The sequence below is a fragment of the Nomia melanderi genome, chromosome 5 (assembly GCF_051020985.1).
Source record: "Nomia melanderi isolate GNS246 chromosome 5, iyNomMela1, whole genome shotgun sequence".
NCBI lineage: Eukaryota > Metazoa > Arthropoda > Insecta > Hymenoptera > Halictidae > Nomia > Nomia melanderi.
Window position 1 is genome coordinate 12,024,825 of NC_135003.1, and position 26,934 is coordinate 12,051,758.

Sequence of the window (26,934 nt, forward strand, 5' to 3'; positions counted from 1 at the left end):
TCTCCCATTTCCCGTTCCCTCCACCGTCGCGCGTAACTCGCTGCTCTCCGCCCCCGGAAACAGCTTCCGTCCTCGTCTCTCTCCCTCTGCGACACGACCCCCTGGCAAGGTGGCGGTCCAGCGCGCAGATCGTGTCGGCCGTACGGGATGCTGCGAGTCCGGCGTAGGAATCAGTCGTACGCCTGGCTCCCATCCGTCGACGTCCGTCCGCGTACGCCTCGCCGTCGATAGCGTCCGCGTGCCGACTATCTTCGGACCGGATCGTCTTTTCTTCTCCCTCTCTCTTTCTATATATGTATATACATATATATATTTTCCTCACACTGTCTTTCAATACTATCTACTTACTCGTTTTCTCTCTCTCTCTCTCTCTGTCTTTGTCTCGTATCTACCACTCGTGATATCTGCAGTTCGCGTTGTCATCTTCTCCGTGTGAAACGTGCGCGTCTGCCGGCGAAGGACACCTATTCGCCGCCATCCTGCTCCACGAGGACGAGTCCTTTCTTAGTCTTCGTCTTCGTGGTTCGTCAGTGAGTTGGTTCCATGGGTGTACGCCGGGCATCGTCTGTTTCCGGGTGATCGCCGGACCGCCATGGGGATGATTCTCACGTGAGAGGCGTGTTCTTCCGTGGTAAGTCGCCATCGTTGACCACCTTCTTCCTGCGGGAGAGGAAACTGGAGTCTGATCGTTGGGTACTCGAATTGACTCGAGGTTCCGAGGATTTGTCGGGGTATGTTCTTTACTGGGGTTTGATGGGGCTTGTTTTTATGGATGAGGGTTGATAGTGTAACTGGTAGAGGGGATTTAAGTTGTGCATTGTTTTTTTTTGGAATTGTCGTAGTGTTGGGGATGTTGAGTGTTTTAGGGGATTGGGGATGGATTCGCGGCTTGGGGGTTGTGACTGTGGTAGAGTTTTTGGTGTGTAGGATAGATTGTGACGTTGGCTGGTAAAGGAGAATGCTGGGTGTTAAGGAATTGGTGAATTTGATAGAGTCTGACTCTTTTATATTGTCAATTCATCCCTTACCGTGCACCATGTGATTTTCTCCCGTCCGTTTTCTGTGTTGTATTATCTCTAATTCCGGTACCTTTGTTGCTTATCTTTAATTGAACTGTCATGCTCACCCCCCATTACACCTCTCTCTTTTAACGTTCCAGTCTAAAAGATAGGATAATAGTGGTGATCATAGCAGACTCTTTGTCGATTGTCAAGCGATGAATAGAAGGAGAAATTTATATGGAACGGTGACGTTAATGAGATGGAAGTTAACGGTGCACAAGGATTTGAAATACTGACAATGACAGTGTAAATTCATCTCGAAGATTCGCCGAGTGACGACACGAGGAAATTTTTAGAGTAACTTCCAATTTTTCGTTTCTTGTTTTAACATCGAAATAAAGTTTTCTAATGATTGAACAATTTGAAAATGTATTTAACAGCGTTCGACGATCGTCGTAAATTTTATTTATAAATCGTGAGGGTGTCGCACGGTCTGGCGAATCGTTCCCAAAAAAATGGCAGTAATGAGCGTCTGGGGATTTGTCAGCGGTGGCAGGGACGGTGAGTCACACGACCTAGGGTGGTTTCCTTTCGTTGGAAATAGAGCTTGCCGGGGATTCGATCAAGTGTTGTCGAGCACCCAGACTTCCACGAGGATGTTGCTTTTGTACCGAATAAAATTCACCGGTCCCACTACACAAAGGGGAACAAGTTTTGTTTACATTTTACAGAACAGAAGTATTCAAAGTGTCTCATTAATAAACATGGGGATTAATGAAATTTGTATTCCTAGAGTTGTCTCTCTCGAGTAAAAAGACTTTCCACTGAAAACACTTCGTTGGAATCTAGAAAATTTAGATTTTTAAATGAACTTCTAGGACGCTAAATTTCTCGAACTAAATGATCCATCTTACAAAATAAAAGAAGAAATACATATATAAGTGAGTTATATTTATTTCTTTACGATAAGTTTCATTTGAAAGGAAGAAATAAAAATTTCTTTATGACAAAACGAAACGAGCAACACTGAATTTCCTTCACTAAAGCACAAATTAGCTTCCACCGCGAACGAGGAGCAAAAGATACGGGTTTTAGTTGCTCGCAACGAAAGAATCGTTACTCTGGCAAACCAGAACGAGCGGTAAGCCAATTTCTCTCGACAAATAGTGAAAAGGTTTGTTATTCGTTTCATGAAACAGAGGTGTACGTACGTTCTCGTCGCGAGAAAGCGGAAACGCAATTTCCTTTCACCGGAAGGTAAAGGAATCTTAGCCTTTGCGAGGAGCCCCCATAAAAATCTAATAACGTTCTATGAAAAAAAAGGCTAAAAGGACCTGTTTGTGCGTCAACGAAGAGAGGAATCCACTTATTCTTCGAGCAAAGAACAAAAGAATCCTTTCCTACTTCATCGAAGAGTAAAAAGAACCTACTTCGTTCCGCAGAAACTCGAAAAACTGGTTTGTACAGCGAGAAAAGTGACTTCATGTAAATTCTACGCTTCATAATTCGAATGTAGAAGCTTAAGCGAGGCACTTCAGCCTGTTTTACAGTAGAAAAACAAAGCTGCGCCGACTTTGTTTCGAAAAACCCCAAGTAATCCACTTCTTCCAATCAAAAGGAAATTGAAAAGCTTCACTTCAACCCTGAAGAAGGACACACGTCGATTCTGAGACCTCTTCGTCGACAAACATCGACTACGGAGCCACTTATTCAACCGAGGCCGATCCTAAAATCTTCCTATTCATCGAATATCGATTCTAGAACTTTGTATTCGGCGTTCATCCATTCCAAAATATCCTGCTCAGCCAGGAAACTCCATAAATAGGATCTTCCGCGAAATCCTGCACTAGAGAATGACCAATCTTCTTGATTTCTAGTTCGTGGCGCTTCGATTGTTTCAAGAAACTCGTTTATTACCAGCTCTTTCTAATCCAAACTCTCCAGATTTGAATTTCATGTAACTCGATTAAAAATACCTCGGCGCTGATTCATATTTCACTGCATCTCAAATGATTCATTTAATTCATTATTCTAATTCATACATCACTTTTAAACACAAACAAGCTTAACGTAATCATCAAACCCACAGAAAACCTTCAATACTTCGAATTACAAAATCTCTTCAAACACCGAACAGTCTCAAAGCACAAACTCCAGCAAAACTCTCCAGAACAGTTACTTCCAAAGATCCAATTTTCTAAATTCCATTCCCGAAACCTTCAAATATTATGCCAATCGTTTCAGACCCGCCCAAATCAGTGCACAAAACAAAGACACTGTAGGAAAACTTCGAAACCACACGATTCCAAGCACAAACGAAAACCGTTTCCCTATAGGAAACAATATTTTCCCTCTCCCACCTCTTTTCTTGTTTCATCATCCCTAATCCAGAAACATCGAGAACATTCTTGCCTTCCTAAAAAATGAAGAACCGAAGAAGAAGAAGAAGAAAAATAGAAACGTTACGATAATCGAGCAGCGTTGCGAGCGAATTTTCTTCGAAAGGAAACAGACCGTCGGGTCCTTAAACTTATTCCCCGGACGAGTCATTTAACCCTCGACGTTTTCTTCATCCCCCTCTCCTGCCTCCGTCGCCAGCCCGTCTCGTTCCTTAATCTCTTCAGAGTGCTGCTCGCAGTGTACGGTTCTCTGAAACGCTTTTCATCCATTCCAATTCACCCGCGTTTTCTACAAATTTATAACGAGACCTCCCTCTCTGTCTCTCTCTCTCTCTCTCCCTCCCTCCCTCTCTCTCTTTTCTACCTCTTACCAGCTCTTTCTCACTCTTTCTCTGTTTCTCTGCACTGGTATTTATTCTTGTCTCCGCGGCGGTTTTCGCTCGTTAATTTTTTTCGTTACACTTAATTAGTAAGCGATTTCAGTAACGAACGACCGGCGTGGCTGAGCTTTGTTCTTCGACAATTACACCTTTGAAACGTTTACGCGCGAAACGGGGTGCGCGTCAACGCAAATTTCATCGCCTTCTCCGGCTTTTACTCTTTCCGCGGTCGGTTTTGATTCGCGACTGGTGTTCTGCTTCAGCTAAGGGAGAATGAATGTGTGGAGAGGATGTAGGGCCAAGGAAAGTTCTGTTGATGGAAAGTTTGGAAATAGTTGGGGAAATATTGAAGTGCAGGGATGAGCTTTTTGTTGAGCTTTTTGGTTTTCGTGAATAGGTTTTGACAATGGAATTGTTTACGGAAGAGTTTTGTTGCTTTATGTTAAACTTCTTTAAATGTTTATCATAGTTTTGATATTTTGCTTTAATACTGAATCCTAATCTGTAATGCTGAGTTACATGTATCATAATTTATATTTATATTGATTAGATTGATTAATCTAGAAACTCTAAAATATAGAACTGAGGAAGAATTGTCTATTATTAGGTATCAAAGTTTTCTATAGATATATCCAGTGTCTAACAAAAATCAAAATTTTCAAACGTTAGGTTCTTCAATTGATACACTGTTTTTGATCACTTTCTCAGTTAAATGACCTATGAAAGACATGATTTTTATCGGTAGCAATAGCAGAAATTTAACCTCTACCAAACTTCATAACATTTCTCCTAACAGTAGTGCTTCATATTTTTCAAATATTTTCATATACCCCAATATTTGTCCAGAGCTCCACGTTTGTATTTTTTCTTAAAAACAGTTCATATTTTGCAAACATTTTCGTACACCCCGACATTTGTCCAGGGCTCGAAACTTGCATTTTTTCCTGAAAACGATGGTTCGTATTTACCAAACATATTCCCATATCCGACCATTTGTATAAAGCTTCAAACGGGGCTTCACCTCTTCCAAATGTTAGCGTGCAACATCAATTAGACCGTGAATATTTGCGAGCGGGGATGGGCCAGCGAGAAATTGACCGTTTGCTCGAAGCGATCGGCAATTGGTACCGGCGCAGGTTAATTTATTGATTGTCGGTTTTCCGTGTTTGTGGAGGTTAATGCGATGTTTCTGATTGGGGCAGAATATGTAAACACCGGTCGCGCTCGTTTTAATTGGTTTGTAAATGAGAATGGTGGATCGCCGGCTGACGGGAGGCGGGGTAAAGGAAATCTCGATGGCTGGCACAGGCTGAATGGGACTCGCTTTAACCTTTTCGCGCGTAATCCTCTCCTAACATCTCGTTTCCCAGTTATTTTAACCCTTTATCTGCCGGCAATTATTTAACACGTTGATTGCCACGAAAATTTCGAGCCTTTCAATTCACTAATCATTCGTTTGTAGCGGAGACAAGTATAAACAATTATCAATTACTTGATATTACAATTATTACGCTATTATCAACTTATACCGTTAAACGTTTTCATTTTGTATCAATTATCTTATACATTGTACCTAATTGTTTTCAAGCAATTGAGAAGTGATCATCAGTGGCCACCGTAGTCAACGTGTTAATGAACTTCTAAATGTCGATGATTAATTAACCTATGATTTATGTCATCGTTGCACCGGCAAGAAGTACTTTGTCGTTGATGATTTACTAGAAACAAAGGGAGAATTCTGTATTTATCTATATCCACGTCTCCTTTAAAGTGTAACAATTGATAACACGAATACAGAATTTAATTTGAACCGAAGAGAACTGAGATTCATTTGTTCCTGTCAATTTCGCAGCCATTCAGAAGCCTGTTAATAGGCTTCCGGTAGATAAAGTGTTAATAACTCGAACGGTTTAACGCGCGCGACGTCACGTTCGCCCCGATTACAAATGGCACTCGATAAACACTGGATTTCTCGTGTAAGACTCGTGCTCGGGTTTCATTCGTGAAATTTCTATTCGCTCGGTTTTCTTCGCTGAATTTACATCCACTTGTCTTTTTTTCATGAATCTTTCATTCGCGGTTGCGCCCCAACATCGTTCTTCTTTGCTTGCTTTACCGCGTGAAATTTTTATCTGAAATGGTGGTCGTTTACATTGGTATCGACAACCATTTCTATGGATATTCACTTGTTTAAAATACACTCCTACGTAGTTTATTTTATCATTACAGTTCATTTGTCTTTCTCCGATTTTTTGCATTTGAAACTAAAGGTCTACCAAATCTTTGTACCCTTAATTCTCTTTGTCCGTTCGAATTCTGAGTGATCTCAATCGTTTGAAGCTTTTTTAGTCAAATAATCTCTGCACTAACCCTCGTTAATTATAAATAAATTCGTTTGTGTATTATTAAAGTACAAAATCAATATCTAATTTTGCTCTGTACAACCTTTTTTACTTTATTCCCAGAGAAGTTCTGAAACTGTGAACATCAGTTTTACGGAACAAGTTCCACGGATTCTCAGAATTTCACGTGGAATCGTTCAACCCTTTAGTTCCAGGTGGCATCACCTTGAAACAACATACTTCGATATCAGTACAATGCGAACCAGCGGACTGCATAATTGCGAAGCCACTAGCATAGAATCGATACAGTAATCACCCTCGCATTATTATTATTATTAATACCAGCATTTTGTGTAAAAATATTCATTTTCCTTAGGAATGACATGTTAGTTAACGTGTATCGTGAAAATAGGCGTACTTCTCCTAAAAATTTGTATTCGTCACCTAAAAGGTTAACGCGTCACAGGTGAAACGTGTTTGTATTTTGCTATATCCTTCGTCGAGCTGGAGAACGTTCCTTTCATAGCATCGTATATTTCAAACGTCCCTGATTGCAGAAAACGTGCGCGCGCTCCTCGCCGCACCGGAAGTTATTCGAAACGAAGCGCTCCCGCCGCTCGAGCTCCTGAAGCACGCGGCCCGGCCGGGCTCGCGACGCGAAATATTAACGAATTCACTTTGAAATCATCGCGAAACTGTCGTAAACGGATTTCAGGCTCCACGGATGCTAATTCGACGAGAAAATCGCCGCGAATCCATGTGCATCGAGCGGAACGCTCGATCCGGAGAGCTCCTGGGATCCTTCAAAGGGATTTCCAAATCTGAATGCCGAAGGTTCACTGAAAAACAGTTTACTGTAGAGTCAGACATAAATATAACCGAAAACAGAGGCTTGATTTCACACTGGTGCACTTAAAATTGAAAAATACAGGCGGAAGTTACTTCGGACTGAAAGGATCATCCTAGAGCTTGGTCCAGGCGAATCTGCAATTCAAATTTCTCCCCATGAGGGCTGTTTCGATTACTCTTACGCGAAATTTGGTTAACAAAGAAAGTACGCGTGCCTAACGTTTTTAATTCAGAATCGTCCTTACACGACACAGTGAAAAGACCAAATTCTCTTGTTAGCCAAACGAATTCAACTATCCTCGAACCCCATGAATCACCTCTCACAGTTCACAACAAATCAAGACGCTCGAAGCCTCCCCAAAAATCGATCTCCCCGTCTTCCAGCATCTCATAAACAACGCTACACAGCTCTGATCGCCTAAGAATCAACAAAACAAGCTAAACATCGCATGGCCTCCAAAGCAAATCGAAAAAACAAACTCTCCTCAGTCAATTTAACCGAACCCCGATATCCTCACACCTCGGCTAGGATAAGCGCCGCTCTTCTCATTTCTCGTTCACGATTTTCCAGATCCGGCCAACGAAACCGAGGAAAGGGTGTAAAAAGGAAGAAAAGGAAGGGAAAGAAAGGAAAAACGAGGAACGAGCAGCCCCGATACAGAATTAATAATGCCGAGGGGCAGGAGCGGTGCGGAGGATCGGCTGAACTTTACGTGAGTAGAGCCTAGCCTAGCCTAGCATAGCCTAGCCTAGCCTAGCCTAGCCTAGCCTACAAGCCAGCTAACCAGCCAGCCAGCCCGGGTCACGACCCGACGACCCAACGTGTCCGATATCTGGGCCACACTTGAATTTTAATCCGCGCTGCAATTGCCGCCTCGGTCGATTAGCTCCTCCACTGTGCCTTCTCTCTCTCCCTCTTCCTCTCACACACACCCTGCCTCTTTCTAACCGCCCTCTATTCCTCTCTGTCTTCCGCGCGGCGAGTTTACCGAGCTTTAACTTTTGCTCCCTAGCCCCCCGGTGCTTGGTGACTCTTTTTCCGGTGGCAGCGTGCCGGGACAACACCGCCTCCGTTGAAAACGATACCCGAAACTCCGCGGCGAATTTTATTGGACACAGCGCGATCAATACCTTCACGCCCGGAGCGTTTGTCGTGGCCAATTGAAACGGAACTCTTCCTTTTTTTTTGGGATTTTCTCAGTGAACCGTCTGCGACGATTTTTGCCGATAGGTTGCTTCGTTTTTTTTTTGAAGTATCGTTTCAATGAGCGGATTTTTCGGGACGATCGCGTGGATTCTGTGTCGGGAAATGGAGGATATTGATTCTTAGGATGACTATGATTAGTCACGTTCTTCGTGGTTTGAGGGATGTTCTCACCCCTTTAATGTGAATGAGGGTTGAATCCAGGGATCCCCTCGGTTGTCCAGAGAACTAATGTACGTTCCTAGATTATACTCACTCTGGAATGTATATAATTAGACTTTACGAATATGTTTCGAATCATTTCTCCTCAGTCTTCCGTTCATCTGGACCGCTTAATTAACTCTTCCGGCATGGTGTCACTGCAAGGGACTAACTCTGATACTGTTCTAAACGATGAATATTTCCTTTCGTCATTACTTATTACCATTTCAATTCACTTACATTTCAGTTTAGCTAGCACTGAATCAGACTGTTTAAACATTTCTCAAAGAATTATCCTCAGCTTTTTACAGTAATTGCAGAAGCAATTTAAAGTGATTGTAAAAGAAGCAATCAGGAACGGGTCCGGGTTAGACCGATGGTTCTACCGTTAAATCGCATGATCAAGATTCCACTGTATTTTCTGCACACCACCGTAGTCAAACACTGCTGACGCTTGTTTCTGACGACTCGCGACCGGCTGATCCGTCCGCCGTCATTATCCCGGACACCGAAGCGTCGACGCAGCGTCGATTCTTGTCGGCCGAGTCATCAGGGACCGTCACTCACGCGGCACAAGAGGCTCTCGATGGAAGAACAATCGGGGTATCACGATTGTTCTGTCGATACTGATTACGCCCGCCGGAAAATTAGTGTCGAGCGGATTCCAGTAACTCGAACGTGCACCCCCACTCTCTACCTCTCTCACTCTCTCTGTGTCTTTCTCACCCTCTCTCTCTCTCTTTCTCGCACACTTTGTGTCTTCTTCTCTTCGTCCGTCGCGATACACGCGCGCAATTACCAGCCCGTCCTCGTCACCCTGTTAATTAACGATTCTCCTTTGGCTAGAGGCATCGACAATGCCTTTAAACTTCCCAAGGAAATTACAGTCGCCCCGGGGGATGAACGCCCCGCGAGGCTCCGTCGTGGAAACGTGACGCTATCGTCGCGCTCACCGGGAGACAATAAGAGAATCGACTTGTCGAGGAAACTGAGGCAGCAACTTGATCCCCTCGGATCAACGTCTCGTTTAATTCGATTGAAAAATATTTCCTCGGCGTTGTTGCCTGCTGGCATTTAACCCTTTGCGCTGGAAAATATTTCTTATTAGGGATGTTCAACATTTTCTCGTGATTCACCTTTCCAGCGCGGAAGGTTAATATTAGAACTACTGAGCAATCAACCCCTTATCTCGTGACTCACTTCGTGACCGTGAGAATTCCTTCGCAGGTAATTATAAAAAGTAACATTAAATTTATAATATATTGATTATTCAGAACTTATAATTATCCGGAAGCAGAAGAAATTACACGTCTGTAGGCGTATGTTTTCTATAACAGTTTACATACTCCAGAACCGTGGAACATACGAATCGATCACACCTTAAACTCTTCTAACTTACTCAATACCATAATCTAAGTGATTAATCATAGTCACAATCAATCATAATTCATCCATTTAACTGAAATTCCTTAAATGAGAATATCCTTACGGCTGGTTCGGGCGCATTGAAAACAATAGAACGGAAGTTGCGGTCGGCAGCACGGTAACCGCGCTCGGTGTCGCGGTATAATTAGAACAGCGTGTTACGAGGCAGCAAAATAAAAAAGAGCATAAGCAAAAAGACAGGGAAATAAGGTGAAAACGGAAGAAGAAAAGGAAGAAGACACGTCCGCGTTACCTTCGTCGCTGTGATCACAGTTGCAGGGGTGCACAGGGTTATCCCACCCGAGGACAGAAGTGAAGCCGCCGCGATGGGGGTCTACGTGTTAGGGGTGGCCGGCGTGATCGTGTTTTATCTGGCAGTGCTGGGCGTCGGGATCTGGGCGGCCACCGTCAAGAAGAAAAAGGCAAGACAAGGCCAGGATGCCATGCTACTGGCGAATCGCGGCCTCGGCCCGGTTCTTGGTATCTTCACCCTAATTGGTGAGTCAAACAGCAACCCCCATTACGTCTTCCGCGCCTCCTTTCATCTATTTTTAGCCTAGCCGCTTCTCCCAATTATGATGACGGGGTGAGCTACTATGATTTTATGGAAACCAACCGGGACTCCCGAAATATTAAGTCTACCGGAAATTTTCTTTCCAAAGACGGAGTCGTTCTGCAGAAATGGAATCTATAAATTACCGTCACGCTGGGAATGGATCAGTAACGATGGACATTATATTGTTTAGTAAATGTCAATTAATGTATTGGAAATGTATTGTTTCCTTTTCATTCAGAAACGGACGGGAACTTTCCGGTAGAACTAATATATTCTATTAACCTGCATTATGATCTCTTTCGCAACTGGACAGAACTATTTCGCTGTACATAATTCGTTAGAGACCTTTTTCATGTATCTGCAACATCTTTAGTGTTTCATTTTGAAATGTAGTTAATTAATATAAAGCAATACCAGTAATTTTCACTAATTGCATTGAAAATTGGAGAAAATAGAATTCAAACATATCGAATACAGTGATAGACGTAAATGAAATGGATGTCGAGTCACTCGACAAAGGAACGCAAAATGAATGTAAAAATATTGAATGTGCAAATGCATGTGTCACTCGTGTAAATGTATTTTATTCACTGCAATGTTCTTTGGAGGCACATTTCAGTTTCATTTTATGCACTCGTGTAGTGACTCGTTTCGTTAATTTCACTTTAACTCCGACGTGATTTCGTTGAGAACCTGTGAATGTAATTGTTGCTCGAATGAATAACGCGGGGAATGGATTGTGCGTTGACAATTTTATTTTAATAACTTCGTCTCGTTACTTCGTTCATTTATTCGTATTTATTCGTGCGTGAAACATGGCACAGTGAAAACGTAACGACACGCTTCGTTTGGCTAACCCACTTTTTCGGTTTCGATTTTTCGATTCGCGACAGGCATTGTCGCGTCCCTCGACGACCGGATGGTTTACCGAGTCATAAAAGATCATCGTCCAAGTGTGACACGCGGCATTCGATGAAATTTTCAACGGGCCTCGTGGAAACGGTCCGCGCGCATTTTTCCCCGACGACCTATATTCGCGTTAACGGGGTGAAACCACCCTTGAAACTTGGAGAATCTGTTTAACTGCATCACTCGTAAAGTAATGGAGACAGAAACGAGTGTTCAGCACGGAAGTTCCGTCGCTTTGCGCGAGGAAACGAATTTCGAAATTGTAAATAGGATCTTCAGGAAATTAAAGCCGACGCCATTCTGCTCTCCCCTCGCCTTAGTCTCTCCGTAAAAATTTGAGATGGAAATTACTTAGGAAATTTTAATCAACGTTGAAATCAAGGTGGACAGTTTTATTAGAATTGAAAATTTAAGATGGAAATTATTTACAACATCTTAACGAAAGAGTTTGAGGTAAAGGTAGACTTTTCTATTGAAACTTGTTAGAACTGAATAAAATAATATCTGAGACTTGTATCGCAGTTCTTGATTCTCAATTATTTTACAAAATTGCAATGAAAGAAGTTACATAAGGAACATTTGTATAAATTTCAATGTTTGTGATTATTTTCAATATAAGAAAGAATGTATATTGTTATCGATTTGGAAAGGGTAGACTTATTTTACACGAGGATTTTAATCCAACTGTCGTAATTGTTCGAGAAACGAAGGGATTCAAGCAGATAATATTGAAAAGCGAGAGGAGGTTATTATTGAAGAAACAAAGAGACTCGAGCGGAGGATATTGAGAAGAACAGAGAGCTTATTATTGAAAAAGTGAAGGGATTTAAGCAGAGGATATTGAAAGGAGCTGGAAAGTAAACTACTTATCAAACCCCATGAATTAAAAATCTCATTAAACGACTCGAGGTGCTCGTGGACTCTCCAATAAGAAACAAAGAAATAAAGAGATTCAACAATTATACGCTGATAATCCTTAACAAGCAAATCCAGGTTTATTTGCTGAGTTAGAAGATCTATTCTCTAGTAGAATCTCGAAATTGTATTTGGATAATCCTGGATTGGTATACTCAAGAAGGATACTTATGCAGATTAGGAAACTCTCGGTTTGAGAAAGAACATTTAGAGATTATATTCCAATAATCCTAATTACCGCAGTTAGATCTCCATTAGACTAAAACCCAGACTGAGAGGCTCGAATTATTTAAGTCGATTATGCGGAGTTCGCCTGTATTAACTGTTATAATTTATTTGTTCATCTATTCACTAACTTATTATCCTTACTTCTCATTTGCATACCTCATTTAGAGTATGTTCATTCTTCTTCAACCTCTTGATTGGATCGCTGTTAATTCTTATCTGGATTATTCATTACCGCCTCATCAACTCTTGTTTAAGGTTAATTAATTTGATCTGTAATACGTGAACCGAAATGATTGAAACTAAATAAACTAACAATAAAATTTACACAATTCTTGTATCATACGAGAACGATACGTCATCCTTCCAAAACGAAATTTTTAATTTCCAATATACAAACTAATTAATAACTTTGCCTTATAATAACGCGACTCGTTTCTCGGTTATCAATTACCATACTTCAGAGTAAACATGGACATAGAATGTACTCAGAATTTAGACGAAGTAATCGTATCTATCATAATTAATAAATAAATCGTAAGGGAACAGGTTAATTTTAATTCTTCCATTTCCACCCAGTACATCGTCATCAAATCAATCCTTCCTCATCGCTTAAAAACCTATTCAGCTGCGCAAGTTCCCACGTAAGCTGCTAAATCCCTAGAAAATCCTATTAACGGAAGCACAAGCGTCCGCTAATCGTACACCCCCGAAAAAAAGCAGCCGATAAAAACGAAAGCTCCGAGACACGCGATCGAAGCATCCGGTCGAATCCTCGATTCGCAGGGAATCGCCGCGAACGAAACAAACCGTGAATTTCAGCGATTAAGTTACGCGACCCGGTGACGAAAGGGAACGTTTCATGCTTAACGAAGAAAAATCCGTGGGAAACCGGCCTTTTTTTCTCTCCCCGGCCTCCGCCCACGGGCGTTCTCCTATTCTCGGCTCGGCGAGCGTGCACCACGCGAGCTTTTATCGGGGACAGGCAGTGGGACACCGGGGAAATCCCGCTTTGTCGCCCCGTCAATTGCATTTCTCGCTCGACCGTTCCCTACCTCACTCCTCGCCCGAACATTTTATTCCCGCTTTTTCTCTCTTTCACCTATTTCCCTTTTTCTCCGCCCTTCTTCCCGCTCTGTCCTTCCCCTTTCATTTCTCACCCCCCGTGGTTCTCCGGTTTTATACGTTATACCCCGTTTACAAGGCAGCGCGCGTTCCGCCCGAACACGATTCATCTTGCGATTCATTCGCGCTCTATTTCCGCGAGCGGAGAAATCATTTTTCCCCAACCGTCCATTACCTTAATGAACGCTCGACGAAGTGGGTGGGAGGTCGGGAACCGGAGAAGGGGATGGGAGGAACGCCGCGGTCATAATTATCTACGTCTTCTGTTTAGAGCGGCACCGCGCCGCACGCCGAATGAATGGCGACCGATGCACGATGGTCGAAAGGGGTTGAACCAGAACGCCCCGTTTACCTGCGCGTTTACCCGCGGCACGGTCGGTCACCGTGTTCTTTCGCGTAACGCGATCTTGAGAAATATACCAACCGTTCATATTCCCCCCACCCCCTTTTTTTCTTGTTTTAATATCGTGGAACACGTTTCTCGCTCGCAGCTTTTCTCTCCGATCTTTTCATTGGATTAATGAAAGCGCGATGATATGGGGACGATTTCTCGTTCCCCGTTTAATTCTGTGGATGCGGGATCGTTTTCAAATAGTCGTAGTTCTTGATGTATTTGTTTGTTTATTGGTTTCTGCGGTAGTGCGCGGAATGGGAATGTTTGCTTTTGCGTTTAAATCAGTTGTGAGTATGTTTGGTGTTTTGATAATTTGGCGGTTGTGTGGATTCAGTTCTTTAGGGATTGTTATTTTGGAATGTTTGATATTGTTGAGATGTTGGTTGTTGATGTAGTGACAAAATAATATCGACAGTTTTGTTTCAAAGGAATGTTTAATAATTAATGTGTTACGATGTTTGAGATCGTTCACGAGGAAGTAATTGTGTTCATTCGGTTCATTGAAATCGTAGGGACATCATTTTTAGGTATATAAATTAATTAATGGCGTTAGAATCATGTTATCTGTTCGAATCGAGTGATTACACGTCCCAGTCAAATGAACAATGGGCGAGCCCCACGTCCACCGATAATTCACGAGGCTTTTACAGATCACCGGTACCGGCGCGTGTAACATTTTCCCGCGAAAGAGCGATTATCACGCTCTGCCGATGGACTAATTGTGAAAAACCGTTCTGCTTTCCATGCGAAGCCACGTGGGTAGGCGGCGCCTACGTGAACGGGACTGCGGAAGTTATGTTCACCAGAGGACTGGCCTGGTGTCAAGTGCCCTTCGGCTACAGTCTGAGCCTGCTGTTCGGTATGCAATTATTTAATCATTAAATTAGATCAACTGCAACAAACGTTCAATTTACAAAATCTAGGTATTTCTCTTCTTGGAGTTCTCGGTATGTTTAACTACAAAATAAATGAATAGAATTAAAAATCTTGAGAAAATAGAAACAATTCTGAGGCAAAAGGGGTAATGCGCTGGCCGCCATCTTGTCGGCTAATGGCGACTGACGCCATATTAAATTGGAACAACCATTTCAAACGAACTGTAATATTCGCAATCTTATCAGCCTAGAATATTCGTAACGTAGAATATTTAATAAAACAAATGGTAATTTCACATATTACACAATAAAACAAATAATTTTGTAACCATCATTCTTCGTATAACACGAAAAGCGAAGGTTAACCTTAAGATCGTGTTTATAAACAGGAAGACCTAGATGCTTCGAATATAAAATGATAAATAAAGCTTCAAAATACAAGCTGGTACTCAGTTCCAAGGTTGCCCATCATCGAACGCATTCGATAACGCGTATCAACGATGAGCGTAACCTTAACCCTTTAATTGCCACGCACTACGGGCGAGGGAGAGGTAACGGGCAAGGCAGGGAGATCGATGGGGAAACACGGTCACATCGGAAATTGCCAAGGCCGAGGACATCCGGCGGTTAGGTAAATTTATCCTTTGTCGAGCGAGCACCCTCTCCGCGAGACCGTGCGCGTCCTCTCCTTTTGTTTTTCCGCGGCGAGGGAAAGGGAGGCGCGACGCGTGCACGCGACAACGTCTCCGTGAAGGCTGATCGAGAGACCCGATCAATTTGAATCCGTCGCCGACGACGACGTGTCTCGAAGCAGCTGACGTAGTGTCTGGGAACGGCACCGAGGAATAATAGGATTGGGAACGAGCTGGACGGAAGTATCGTGTCAACGATTTTTATGAACAGACGGAAAGAACCGCGCTTCCCTCTTCTCTTCTTTCAGCCTACTCCGCAGAGATTCTGAAGAGAAGGCGGTAACATCTTGAAGAGAAGATACACCGAGCTTCGACGGTTTGAAACAATTTTTCGATTGCTTCGGATTTGAACCGTTTTCATGTATGTATTCGCCCTCTGAATTGCAAGAGTATTTATCAAGATTTCGAGAGTTCTATTTTAGAATGCGTTGCAGTAGATCAAGTTGTTTACTGATTTCTTAGGAGACACATCTCTTTACTAATTGCGCAGAAAGAAATATAAAATGGACCATGTTGACCCACTTAGTAGTTATCGTTAAACTTGAGTTATACGCGTATACTTCCTCTTTTTTCTTAATTAAACATTAATTCGGATCCAATTTAATGCGCGAAGCTTTGGCGTGCTAAAGGATAACGACCCGTGCAATTTTCGTCGCAATTTGATAATCGATATAGACGTTACAGCGGGAAAGGATATAAAAATGAATGTAAAAGTCGTGCGGTGATATAGGTGCATACCTAATGTATTTACGTTCGACTCGTTCGTGCTCGTCTGCAGACCGCAGGAGGGGCTAGACCAGCTGCCAAATAATTCGAAATTATTCAAATAATTGCACGATTCACGGTGTCCACTTATCCGAAAGGGATGAGGGGTGGAAGGGGGCAAACAGAAAGGTCCATGAATCATTTGATTACCACGCTCTCGCCGGAGTGCCGAGTAATTGGCATCGAGCCCTTTTGCCAGTCGCTGTCAGCCTCTGCCAAAAAGTGGCGGATGGATGTCGGCTCCTGCCCGGAGGGGCGGGAGGCTGCACGAATTCGATCGAACTTCGATTAATGAAAGTTACACACATCAGCGAGGGAGTTTGCGTTTCACTCGAAAATCGAATTAAAACTGCGATCGGACGATCGGGAACGACGATGATCCGCCTACGGACCCCTCTTCCAATCTCGCAAAGTGGACGAAGAGGCATTGCCGTTTCCATGGGACCGATCCGTTGTGGCAGTTAGGGGGTTGCATGGGGCGCACACTCGGTGAAAAAAAACGCAACGAAGTTGAACGATCTCTTTTGTGATCGCAGAAACATTCTTTTAATTCTTGGTAGAAATATCTTTCGACATCTATCCCCTTGCCTCTTGGCAACGGAGTCAGATTCGTAGCGAAGATTTCTAATACAACTTTTTATGAACGTTTAAATATTGTGATATTATTCATTGCGTGACAGTCGAGATGAAAGGTTACTCTGTAATAGAATTTACTGTCAAAAGTAAATTGAATAGACTTTATTCTATTCTAAAGAAAGAATGTTTATTATTCAACCTTCATAGTGAATTAGTTAGACTCGTAACGAAGACTTCTAACACAAATTTTTCTAGATTTTATTATTCGCTGCTATAGAATTTACTAGAAAAATAATATAAACAGAATTTATTCTAACCTTGGAACAAATAATTCTCATTATTCACCTCTTTGGCTCGTAAATTAGTTAGATACACGATAAAGATTTTCAATACGATTATTATTATTCATTGCACATGAGCAAAAACAAGAGGCCGCTATGCCACAGAATTTATCACGAAAATAAATTGAACGAGTCCATGGTGTATCGTTGGGCAACCGCAGATTTATTAAACGATGATCACGGATCACAGGTGCGGTGTTGTTCGTGCGACCTATGCGGAAAGCCGAGCACGTGACCATGCTGGATCCCTTTCAAGAGAGATACGGCGCCGGAGTCGGCGGTTTACTGTTTCTACCTGCGCTCTGTGGCGATCTGTTTTGGTGCGCGGCCGTCCTCAGGGCTCTGGGCAGCTCGTTGGCGGTGGTCGCAGGGGTTGATCCTAATTACAGCGTCTGTGCGTCTGCTCTTTTGGCAGTGGTGTAAGTAGAAATCATAGAGAAATAACAAACCAAATATTCCGAACTCAATCTTAGAACTTATCAGTCAAAGTTCAATGAATAGACTTTACTATCAATCCATCTGTATCTCAACAATTTTATTTAAATTCTTGTTTCATTCATTAAAATGAATCTTTAATTTTCTATCGAAAATTGTATTATCCGTTGTAGCGTTTAAACTGTTAATATCAATGTGAAATAAGGTAAATTTATATATTTGCTTTTATGATCTTGAACAGCTTAATTGTTTTCACAACTTTCCTATCGCAGTTTTCCAATCTTTAATTCATCTTCTCGATGCAGTCCCCTTCTTCTCAGTAGCGTTATAGTTTCGTTATCACATTATTACCCGCTGACAAATTGGATCCGACGTCTATGATATCTGTGAAGGTACACTATGTTTGGCGGATTATATTCGGTCGCATGCACGGATGCCTTGCAATTGGCCTGCATCGTAGTCGGGTTAGGGGTGGTTGCACCCTTCTCCGTTTTCCATCCAGCCGTGTCCTTCGAGAAGAACCTAGTGTCCCGTGAATGGCTGGGGGAAATTAGGAACGAGGATCTGGGGGAATGGGTAGACGGCATGCTGTTGCTGGTGTTCGGCGGAATACCGTGGCAGGTAAGAGCAAACGCGACGACAATGAATAACAGGAATGCAAACAGCTCGGTCTGAGCAATTAGCGGAAGTTTCCTATCGTTTCGCGTGGGGAATTCTTTGTATAAATAAAATATGAATTTTTAAAAGTTCTTTACATAATAAAATACAATTCTTTATACAGAATTATAAGGAATTATTTTACAAAAATTTCGTATAAAGAGCTTCTTCAATTTATGTAAAAAATGTTTCGTCTGAAAAATTGTTAAGGTCTTCATTTGATATTTATTAACAAGTCCTTCAGATTTTTGCAATCTAAACGAATAATTCTTTTCTTATCGTTACGGAAAATGTTAAAGGTTCGCTCATACTTTTAATATTGTTTCAGGGGTACTTCCAACGAATCTTGAGCATGAGAAGCACCGCAATGGCGACGACGCTGTCGATAGCGTCAATGTTCGGCTGCATGATACTGGCATTCCCATCGGCGTTAATTGGTGTGGTGGCACGTGCTACGGACTGGTCTTTGGTCGACGGTTTCAACAAAAGTTGGGTGGCACACGATGGGAACGCGGCGTTGCCGATGGTCCTGCGCTACTTAACGCCGCAATGGGTCTCCTTCGTGGGTGAGTGTGAGCTCTTAGAATAATTAGCAGTTTCAAATACTTAATTTCGAGATCATTGAAGTCGTGAACATTCCTTCACGAAAAATCATTCGATAAATGATTAAATAACTAAATACTAAATAAGCAGCGTTCAGTTTCTATAAATGTAGTCGTATAATTACTCTAAAACGTCCAAAATGGACCGCTTTTAGTGATCAATACTTCTAAGGTCAATACATGCTGATTCGAATAGACCAGAAGTATAAAATCGTGCTACACTGGTTTATAAATAGTGTATTTAATCCGAAAGAGAGATAATATTGATTTCAAATACGAACCGAAAGCAACGGGTTTAACAAGATATTTAAGAACCACTCGAGAATGTTCTATTTCTTCGCGACACCTATACTTTGCAATCGATTACCAGGATTGGGAGCGATCTCGGCTGCGGTGATGTCGTCAGCGGATTCCGGCATATTGGCTAGCAGTTCGATGTTCGCCAGGAACGTTTACAGACTGACTCTCAGACCGAAGGTAAGCGCCCAGAAAAACGATTGAAAGAACCATTGAAGGAGCTATAAGTTAAAGACATCCCCCATTATACGGAAGCTTCCTTTTATCATTTTACATAGACATTGAAGTTTCAGTTATTTACAAACTTAAATTTAATTCAGCAGGAAATTAATTTCCTAAATGCAGTAGAATAACAGAAGAAGAAAATAAAGGATTCTTTTGAATCGTGCTGCAGTCTAAAAGGCAAATTAAGTTTACAGCCTACAGTGTACAGTCTGTTCCTTAGTACCCTTATTACTACCATTCTACATTCCATTTCAATTTAAAATTTCTGTTGAAAATTTCATTCGGCTAGGAATTCATTTACTAAGTGCATAAGGATAATTAAAGAAGAGAAGAAAAGATTGTTTTGAGTCATGCAGCAGTCTACAATCTGTTCTGTAGTACCCTTGTTGCTGCCATTCTGGATTCCGTATAAATTTTAAATTACTGTTCGAAATTTAATTCGGTTTCTGTTAAGAATTGGTAATATAATGACACAATAGGATACGATAAATGGCTTCTCTATGTCTCTTTCCATCAACGTGGTTCCAGGCTTCCGAAAGAGAACTGAACTGGATACTCAGGATTGCCATGGTCGTGATCACTGTACTGTCTACCGCAATCGCGCTCACGGTGGACAGCGTTTATTATCTGTCGTGAGTACAAAACCATTTTAATCAGCTCTTTTGACTGGTCCTATCTCGATGCTCGACGGCAACAAAACAGAGGGATGGAGATGTAATTCAACCGGATATATTTCTCGTTCAAGGTACTTGTGCTCCGATCTTGTTTACGTGGTACTGTTCCCCCAATTGTTGACGGTCGTCCATTGGCCCTCTTTGGTGGACACTTACGGATGCCTGGCGGGTTACTTCGTCGCTGTTGTATTGCGTCTTTGTGGTGAGCAATTTGTAACGTCTATTGAAAATATTCAAAAAGAAATTCTTTGTCTCCTTCAACGTCGTTTAATCGTAAGGAGATAAGAATATCACTACACGGAGTATTGAAAAGAATCGTTAAATTAGCACTAACATAATCATTAACAGAAAAATATATTAAAATTTTCGATGAACATAACTGACATATTGAAATAATTGCAACTAAGGAAATTTTACTTTACATAAAGAATCACTGAAACAATAAATATTCGACGATCTACAGGCTGACAGATATCTAACGGTAAAACACTAAAACTACCGAGCAGTCAAATTGACTTTTTCAAATTTTTCTGTAATAATTCTAAGGATGGATCTATTGAAATTTCAATTGATTTGCAGTTCAATTAGCATGTTAATAAATCAGTTTCCTTGATAATTTCTCAGAGAAGCTACTTTAGTTACGTTTCCAACAATTGCAAAATAAACATCCAGAAGTGGTTAATTTTCACTTATCGAATACTTCTAGCGTTAAATACTCTGTTTAATCTTCAGTTGAATCCGCGCGTTCATTGACGTTCCGCTCGCGTATTTAGGCGGCGAGAAGGGTTTAGGAGTGCCGGCACTGATCGAGTACCCGTTCTACGACACGGAAACGCAGACACAGAAGTTTCCGTTCCGGACCGGCGCCATGTTGGCAGCCCTCTTCACCCAGCTCATCACGAGCTTCTTCACTAGAAATCTCCTCGGGAAGGGCTATTTCCCGCGCTGCTGCGACGTGCTCAGCGTTTACTCGCCCGGGAAATCGAAGGACCAGTCGGGGGTGGTGCAAAGCAGCTCCGGCGCCGCTTTAATGGACACTTCTTCCGTTAATGTGAGCCGTTTTAAACAAAACGTTCCACGGCCCGAGTGGGCGTGCGCGTTGCATATTCATGAAACCGTCTTGAATATGTCGGTAAATATTGATGGATCGGCGACAGAAGTGTTCGAGGATGTTTCCTTTTCTTTCGCGAGCAACCCAGCCTTATGAATAATTCCCGCAACCTTTTTTATCGAGCCGATCGAAACGATACCGGTGATTCCTTGTATTCCAATAAAACGAGAATAAATGGAAAATAGTAGAATAATATCTCTTAGAGTCGGAAAGAATTAAGTTTGAACATTTTCTTACGTTTTCTAGTTGTCGTTGAACGCAAAAGAACTTCTTTCGAGATCATATCGACATATTAACCGACTACCAATCACTATATTCCCAGTTCTTCAACACTAGGTGTACGGAACGCGTCAAGTCGACGCACATTGAATATCGTAAACGTTATTAGGTAAAAATTTACGTCAATTTTGATGGATGCAATTACACGAACATATATATATATATATTTCAATTGTTAATTCTTAAATCTCTAATTAAGATCCAAGTGAACGTACATTTTCCTATGAACGATAGAATAAACCGTACACCAGATGTTCATAAAGTCATTGTTAAACGTATCATTCAAAATATGAATTAATCAAATATCAATCGTCTTCACTTATCCTCAGAAATCGACGTCAGGGATGGACTCCTGCGACGGAATAGGAACCGGAAGCTACGATGACGACAGAACAACCACGAACTCCGTAGAGGACATGACCGACCGCGACAATAGCACTCTAGGCGGTGACCCTTACGAAAAGGAGACACCAAAGATCAACAACATGGGCGTCGCCGTGCAAAAAGCAAACCAGAGTCTTCAGCACCTGCAGACTCTAAGGAACTCGATCCACCCCAGACCTATCCCAACCCCAACTCACTACACCCCAATACAACCGAACGACGTGTCCAGAGGCCAAATTTTAGGCGTGAGGAACCTGCGTGGCTCGATCGGCCAGATGCTACCCGTGATTTCAACTGGCAACACCGTAGGTTTAACCACGGTTCCAATGAACTGCACGATGCCCGCGCCCATGACACCTGGCCCCCATTACACCAGGATAACCGACACGTCATTGGGGAACGACAAGATCAGAGAGAACGAGAGGATCAGCATCGTGGAGAGGAGTAACGCTGAGATTCAGAACACTCCGGACAGCATGCTGACCACCATAGGGATGAAAAAGAACGTGAAGGGAGTGAAGCTGGTTGGTATGGAGGGTGGTACTCTGAGAAGACCATCGTTGCAGGTGAGCGAGCAGGATGTCACTGCTTTGTAGCCAAGCAAAGAGATGGGGAACATTTGGTTTGAGGAGTCTAAGTTTTGGGTTCAGCGGACTGCGGGCAATATGAAATTCTTTGTTACAGCCTTAGGGGATTATTGTTATACGTTCACTTCAGAATATTTCATTTGTAATAGATTTTGATTTGATCGAGCCACTTCTTGCCCATCTCTGAGAATGAATAACGTTCTTTGTTACTTGTTTATGTTTGTACCTTTGTTGATTTGATTTCCGTCATTGTTTTATTAAACCATTTGAGACAAAGTTTTGTTCAACTGTTTTTTTTTTGTGTCCCCGTCCTGGACGTTCCTGTTTCCTGAATAAAGAAGGTCTCTGTTCCTGCGTTCTCTTTCATTTGTATTTTGTCTGATCGTGAGTTCGGTTCACGGGGGTCACCGGGTGTGCGTTCGTTTCACGCGTTCGCAGGGGACGTTCTCACCGACCCCGTCGGTGGAGCTCGTTCACATTTTGGACAGAAGGCAGAGTAGCGGTTCCTACGGACCCGGTTCTCTGTCTCCCGTTCCCATGGGCGTGGAGGCATGCAAAACCCATGGCACGGCCCTGGAGGGTCAAGGTGGGAACGAACACTGCAGGATCAAGAGGGGGATCGTCAGGCATCACAGGTATCTATAATAGACGCGGCGTTATGTACGCGTAGAATTGGTCTGCAGTGGGGACTTGATAAATGCTCGCTACTTAGAGAACATAGGTCATCAGTAGAACGCGGATTTTTACGGATTTACGGGAAATTTGAAAGTGCAAATATAAAATATAATAGTAATAAATAAAGTGGAATTATGAATATATGAAATATCTAAAGTATAGTGTTTTTCATAGTGTTTCTTAAGAAAGATGTTTGATTCATAAAGATCAGATTGATGCATAAAGATCCGCACAGTAGTCGTCAGTTTCTCTGTGTCCGAATCCTCATTTGGATCACACTAGAGTATCAAGCTTTGAGGATAACTAGCGAGCATTTAACAAGTCCCAACAGTAGTGCCAGTAGGGACCACAGTAGTGATAGAAGCTTACTTGAACATGGCGCATTAATTAAAACTCGCTTCGCAATATATTGCTCGGTGTGCGTTACTTTGAATTCTTTCATAGAATACCTAGAAATTCTAGGGATCCATTAAATGCTCGTTATCAATCAATAATCAGTTAATATTAAATCAACGATTAACATCTTTATATCGAGATTCTCGTTTAAATAACACAATTTTATACATGCACTTGAAACTAAATGGAACAGCTAGCGAACATTTAAAGGATCCACGCAGTATCATTAGAAGCTTCGCTTAACTATCGCAAATTGATCGCAGCTTAGACGAAAGTGTTCGATGTTAGTTACTTTGTACATTCTCATAGAACTAGTTACTATGCGGACTCATTAAATGCTCCTTACTTTTCAGTGTGAGCATTTAACGAGTCTCCGCTAAAAGTTTTACTCAAACAATACAATATTTTTCAACTTCTGTCACCTCTGTATGTTACGACCTCCACACGGTCGTAACTAGCTTTAACAAAAATCATCACCAGTTTCGTGAGTCGTCGAACACCCTCTCCGATTATGCTTTCAAACGTTTGCGCAGCTTCAATGACACGGGCGACCGCGCGCTAACCACCCTCGCCAGGCAACCGGCCTATCCCTCGATGCCACTGCGCCCCGAGGACTGTCGGATGACCTTGGTGAAGAAGGACAGGAGGTCCTCGATCGCTCGCCACGGATCCGTGACCACTGAGAAAGAGCTAAGCGGTTGCACGACCGGATTGGTCGTTTGCAGTCCAACGTACAGCATGTACAGCTCGGCCGTGAAGAACTCGAACTATTTCGTGACCGACGACGAGGCGGTCAGCAGGTTTTGAAGACGTCATCACGTATAGTGGCTGGAAGGAATGCAGTGACTAACTTTTGGGGACTGTGTCAGTGGTTCTCAGCTGCCTCGGGGTCTTTTGCATGTTGAAGTGTGCGTTTCTAATGGTAGTACACTATATATCGGTATATATTGGTATATATTGTCAGTATATACCTGTTTGTATATCAGTATACATTTGAACATATTAACCCTTTGCAATGTTTGTAGAAACTATTTTAACGATAGTTCAGATGTAAATTAGGGAACAAAGCTATTTTATTTCTATATTCCATATAGTTATGCATTATGGAAAGTTTAATATTAAATATTGAATATTACAAATTAAATATTAAACCTTCATAATTCGACTGTATCAAATGAAGTTGTCAGTGAAATTCACTCGAGCGCAAAGGGTTAATATACCTGTATCTTATTATGATCTGTATTTTATTATGCAAAATACGCCAGGTAGTTGTTTAAAAGCTACAATATCTATTTACATTGGAATAATTGAAGTTTGTTGATCGGGTTGGGTCAGTACAGGCGAAGAAAACATCATTAGCGTGCTTCCCCTTTTGTAATATTCGATTAATGTGAATCCTACTTTCTCAAACCTATGCAATCATCGCATACATTTGTTTGGAGCTACTGACTCGGCTCATTGGAAGCACTGAAGTACTAAAAATCAGTCAATTTTGATCAGATACTGAAACATCGACGAAAAACCAACGTCATTTTAAGAAGTCACTGTATTTTTTCCAGTAGTTATACAAGGACCACGAACTGAGGACAATCGAATCCCGCCTGATCAGTTACGAGCCCGAGCCCTTTTTCTACTTCCTCTTCAACTATCGTACAACTCTACCACTGCCCGTTATACGATTTTCTAGAGTCCCTGTTTTTCTACGAAAGATTTTAAACCAACATTGGAATATTCTCGACCACGGAATTATTCGATTCTCGGACTACTAGAGTATTAGTCCTACTTTTTTTATTTCACTCGTCGGAGAATCCCAAAGGACTTTCGAAAAATTTACAAGAAACGCGTAATGTACTTTCCAAACGATCTCAAGCGTCTCGCGTAAATGGCGGACTTGTACCATTAGATTCATCAACACTCAAAAACATTTTTATTTCAGTACCTTGGCCGAAAATGATTCGCATTTCTCTTAAGACCATATACATACAATTAACCCATATTTCTTCTTAGACAGAGAGGAATCATTTTCTAACCAAATCGATTCATTTTCATCTAAGATCCGTAGTCCATTTTCATCCTCGAAGATCTAGAATTCTTTAAAACCTACACTAGCGTAAGATTAACTTCACTTAGCCGTGGATCAGAACACTCACAGTCGTTACGAGTCACCGTGTAAAGTAATTTAGCGAATTGTCAGCGCAACATTCCATGGATTCGTGATCAATGAACACCGCTAGTCATTGTACTTACAGTTAATTCACTCGAGAGCGGCTATTTGTACTTTGTATACCGGGTGAACGTCGAAATTACGGTGAGATCACCGAGACGAAGCTGTCGTGCGTTCACCCGGCGGAACGCGACGCGGACAAGTCAATCAAGTTAATTGGGAACCTGTGCTCCGAGTCACGATAATAGTCTTTCACCCTGGTTCCCGGTAACTGCACGATTCTCGTGTGCTTCTGTAGGCTACCCGAGGCTGCGTCCCTTCGGTTCTTTGTCGCGCCGATGCCTGAATCTATTTTTACTCGAAACGAGCGAATTTTCGATGTTTCTATACATGAAAATTGTTAGGGATTAGTTTGCGAAATTTGAAAAGAAGAGCCGATAAAAGGGTCTTGAACAAGCTTGATGATACGATTAGAAAGAAAGAAACGCAAGTATCGGCGATTTTAGCGAGCAAAGATCAACCGGTCGTATTGCATTCTCATGGAACCGAACCTGTTTTTCTACTAAGCACAATTCATCGCCTGATCTGATGGATCTCTCCCTACTTCGAGTCAAAAGGAAAATTTACGAAGAAGTTCAATTGAGAAGGTTATTTTCTAGAAATCGATGGAGCGAAAGGATTCCATTGCCAGATCAACGATCTGTTCGAAGGGAGGCAGCGCTCGATCAATAGTTTTCGTTAGACCGACCCCGCTCAGACTGACTCGCGGACCCAATGAACCCGACTCGACGTTCGTGCGGTGATTAATTTTTGTACAAATAACGAGCAGACGCGATGATACCCGTTTTTTCCGCGTGTTGCTCCGTGTAGATAGGACGATCGATTCGCGGGAATAGATCGAGGACCTTTGGCCAGTTTCGTCGTTGCACACGATAACGATACCTTTACCGGGCACGACTTAAGCACTAGGTAATTATGTACGGGATAGATTAGGTGATTAGATCGTGTGAAAAGAGAGAGAGAGAGAGAGAGAGAGAGAGAGAGAGAGAGAGAGAGAGAGAGAGAGAGAGAGAGAGAGAGAGAGAGAGAGAGAGAGAGAGAGAGAGAGAGAGAGAGAGAGAGAGAGAGAGAGAGAGAGAGAGAGAGAGAGAGAGAGAGAGAGAGAGAGAGAGAGAGAGAGAGAGAGAGAGAGAGAGAGAGAGAGAGAGAGAGAGAGAGAGAGAGAGAGAGAGAGAGAGAGAGAGAGAGAGAGAGAGAGAGAGAGATGTTGCGTT

General features: G+C 42.2%; 1 protein-coding gene across 3 annotated transcripts; it reads left to right on the plus strand.

Moving 5' to 3' along the window:
* Positions 1 to 123: 123 nt before the first annotated feature.
* LOC116424512 (high-affinity choline transporter 1) lies at positions 124 to 26,777 on the plus strand. 3 transcript variants are annotated; one of them, XM_076367645.1, is made up of 15 exons: positions 125 to 295; positions 411 to 631; positions 7,543 to 7,684; positions 10,075 to 10,299; positions 14,677 to 14,784; positions 17,365 to 17,593; positions 18,002 to 18,230; positions 18,595 to 18,832; positions 19,239 to 19,345; positions 19,919 to 20,022; positions 20,136 to 20,266; positions 20,838 to 21,115; positions 21,784 to 22,404; positions 22,864 to 23,059; positions 24,020 to 26,777. In XM_076367645.1, the coding sequence occupies exons 4-15, from the start codon at positions 10,128 to 10,130 to the stop codon at positions 24,301 to 24,303; spliced, it is 2,697 nt and encodes an 898-aa protein (XP_076223760.1). In that variant the 5' UTR covers positions 125 to 295; positions 411 to 631; positions 7,543 to 7,684; positions 10,075 to 10,127; the 3' UTR covers positions 24,304 to 26,777. The 3 variants fall into 3 exon arrangements, with proteins under 3 accessions (XP_076223761.1, XP_076223759.1, XP_076223760.1); XM_076367646.1 differs by having other exon boundaries at positions 124 to 631; positions 22,864 to 23,060; positions 24,030 to 26,777; XM_076367644.1 differs by having other exon boundaries at positions 124 to 631.
* Positions 26,778 to 26,934: the final 157 nt, after the last annotated feature.

What these genes read in the sequence shown, in the direction of transcription:
- LOC116424512 (XM_076367644.1), top strand. Translation starts at nt 10,128, where the DNA reads ATGGGGGTCTACGTGTTAGGGGTGGCCGGCGTGATCGTGTTTTATCTG. An exon ending in TGGTATCTTCACCCTAATTG is followed by an intron (nt 10,300 to 14,676) that starts GTGAGTCAAACA and finishes TTCCATGCGAAG; the next exon opens with CCACGTGGGTAGGCGGCGCC. An exon ending in GACAGCGTTTATTATCTGTC is followed by an intron (nt 20,023 to 20,135) that starts GTGAGTACAAAA and finishes TTCTCGTTCAAG; the next exon opens with GTACTTGTGCTCCGATCTTG.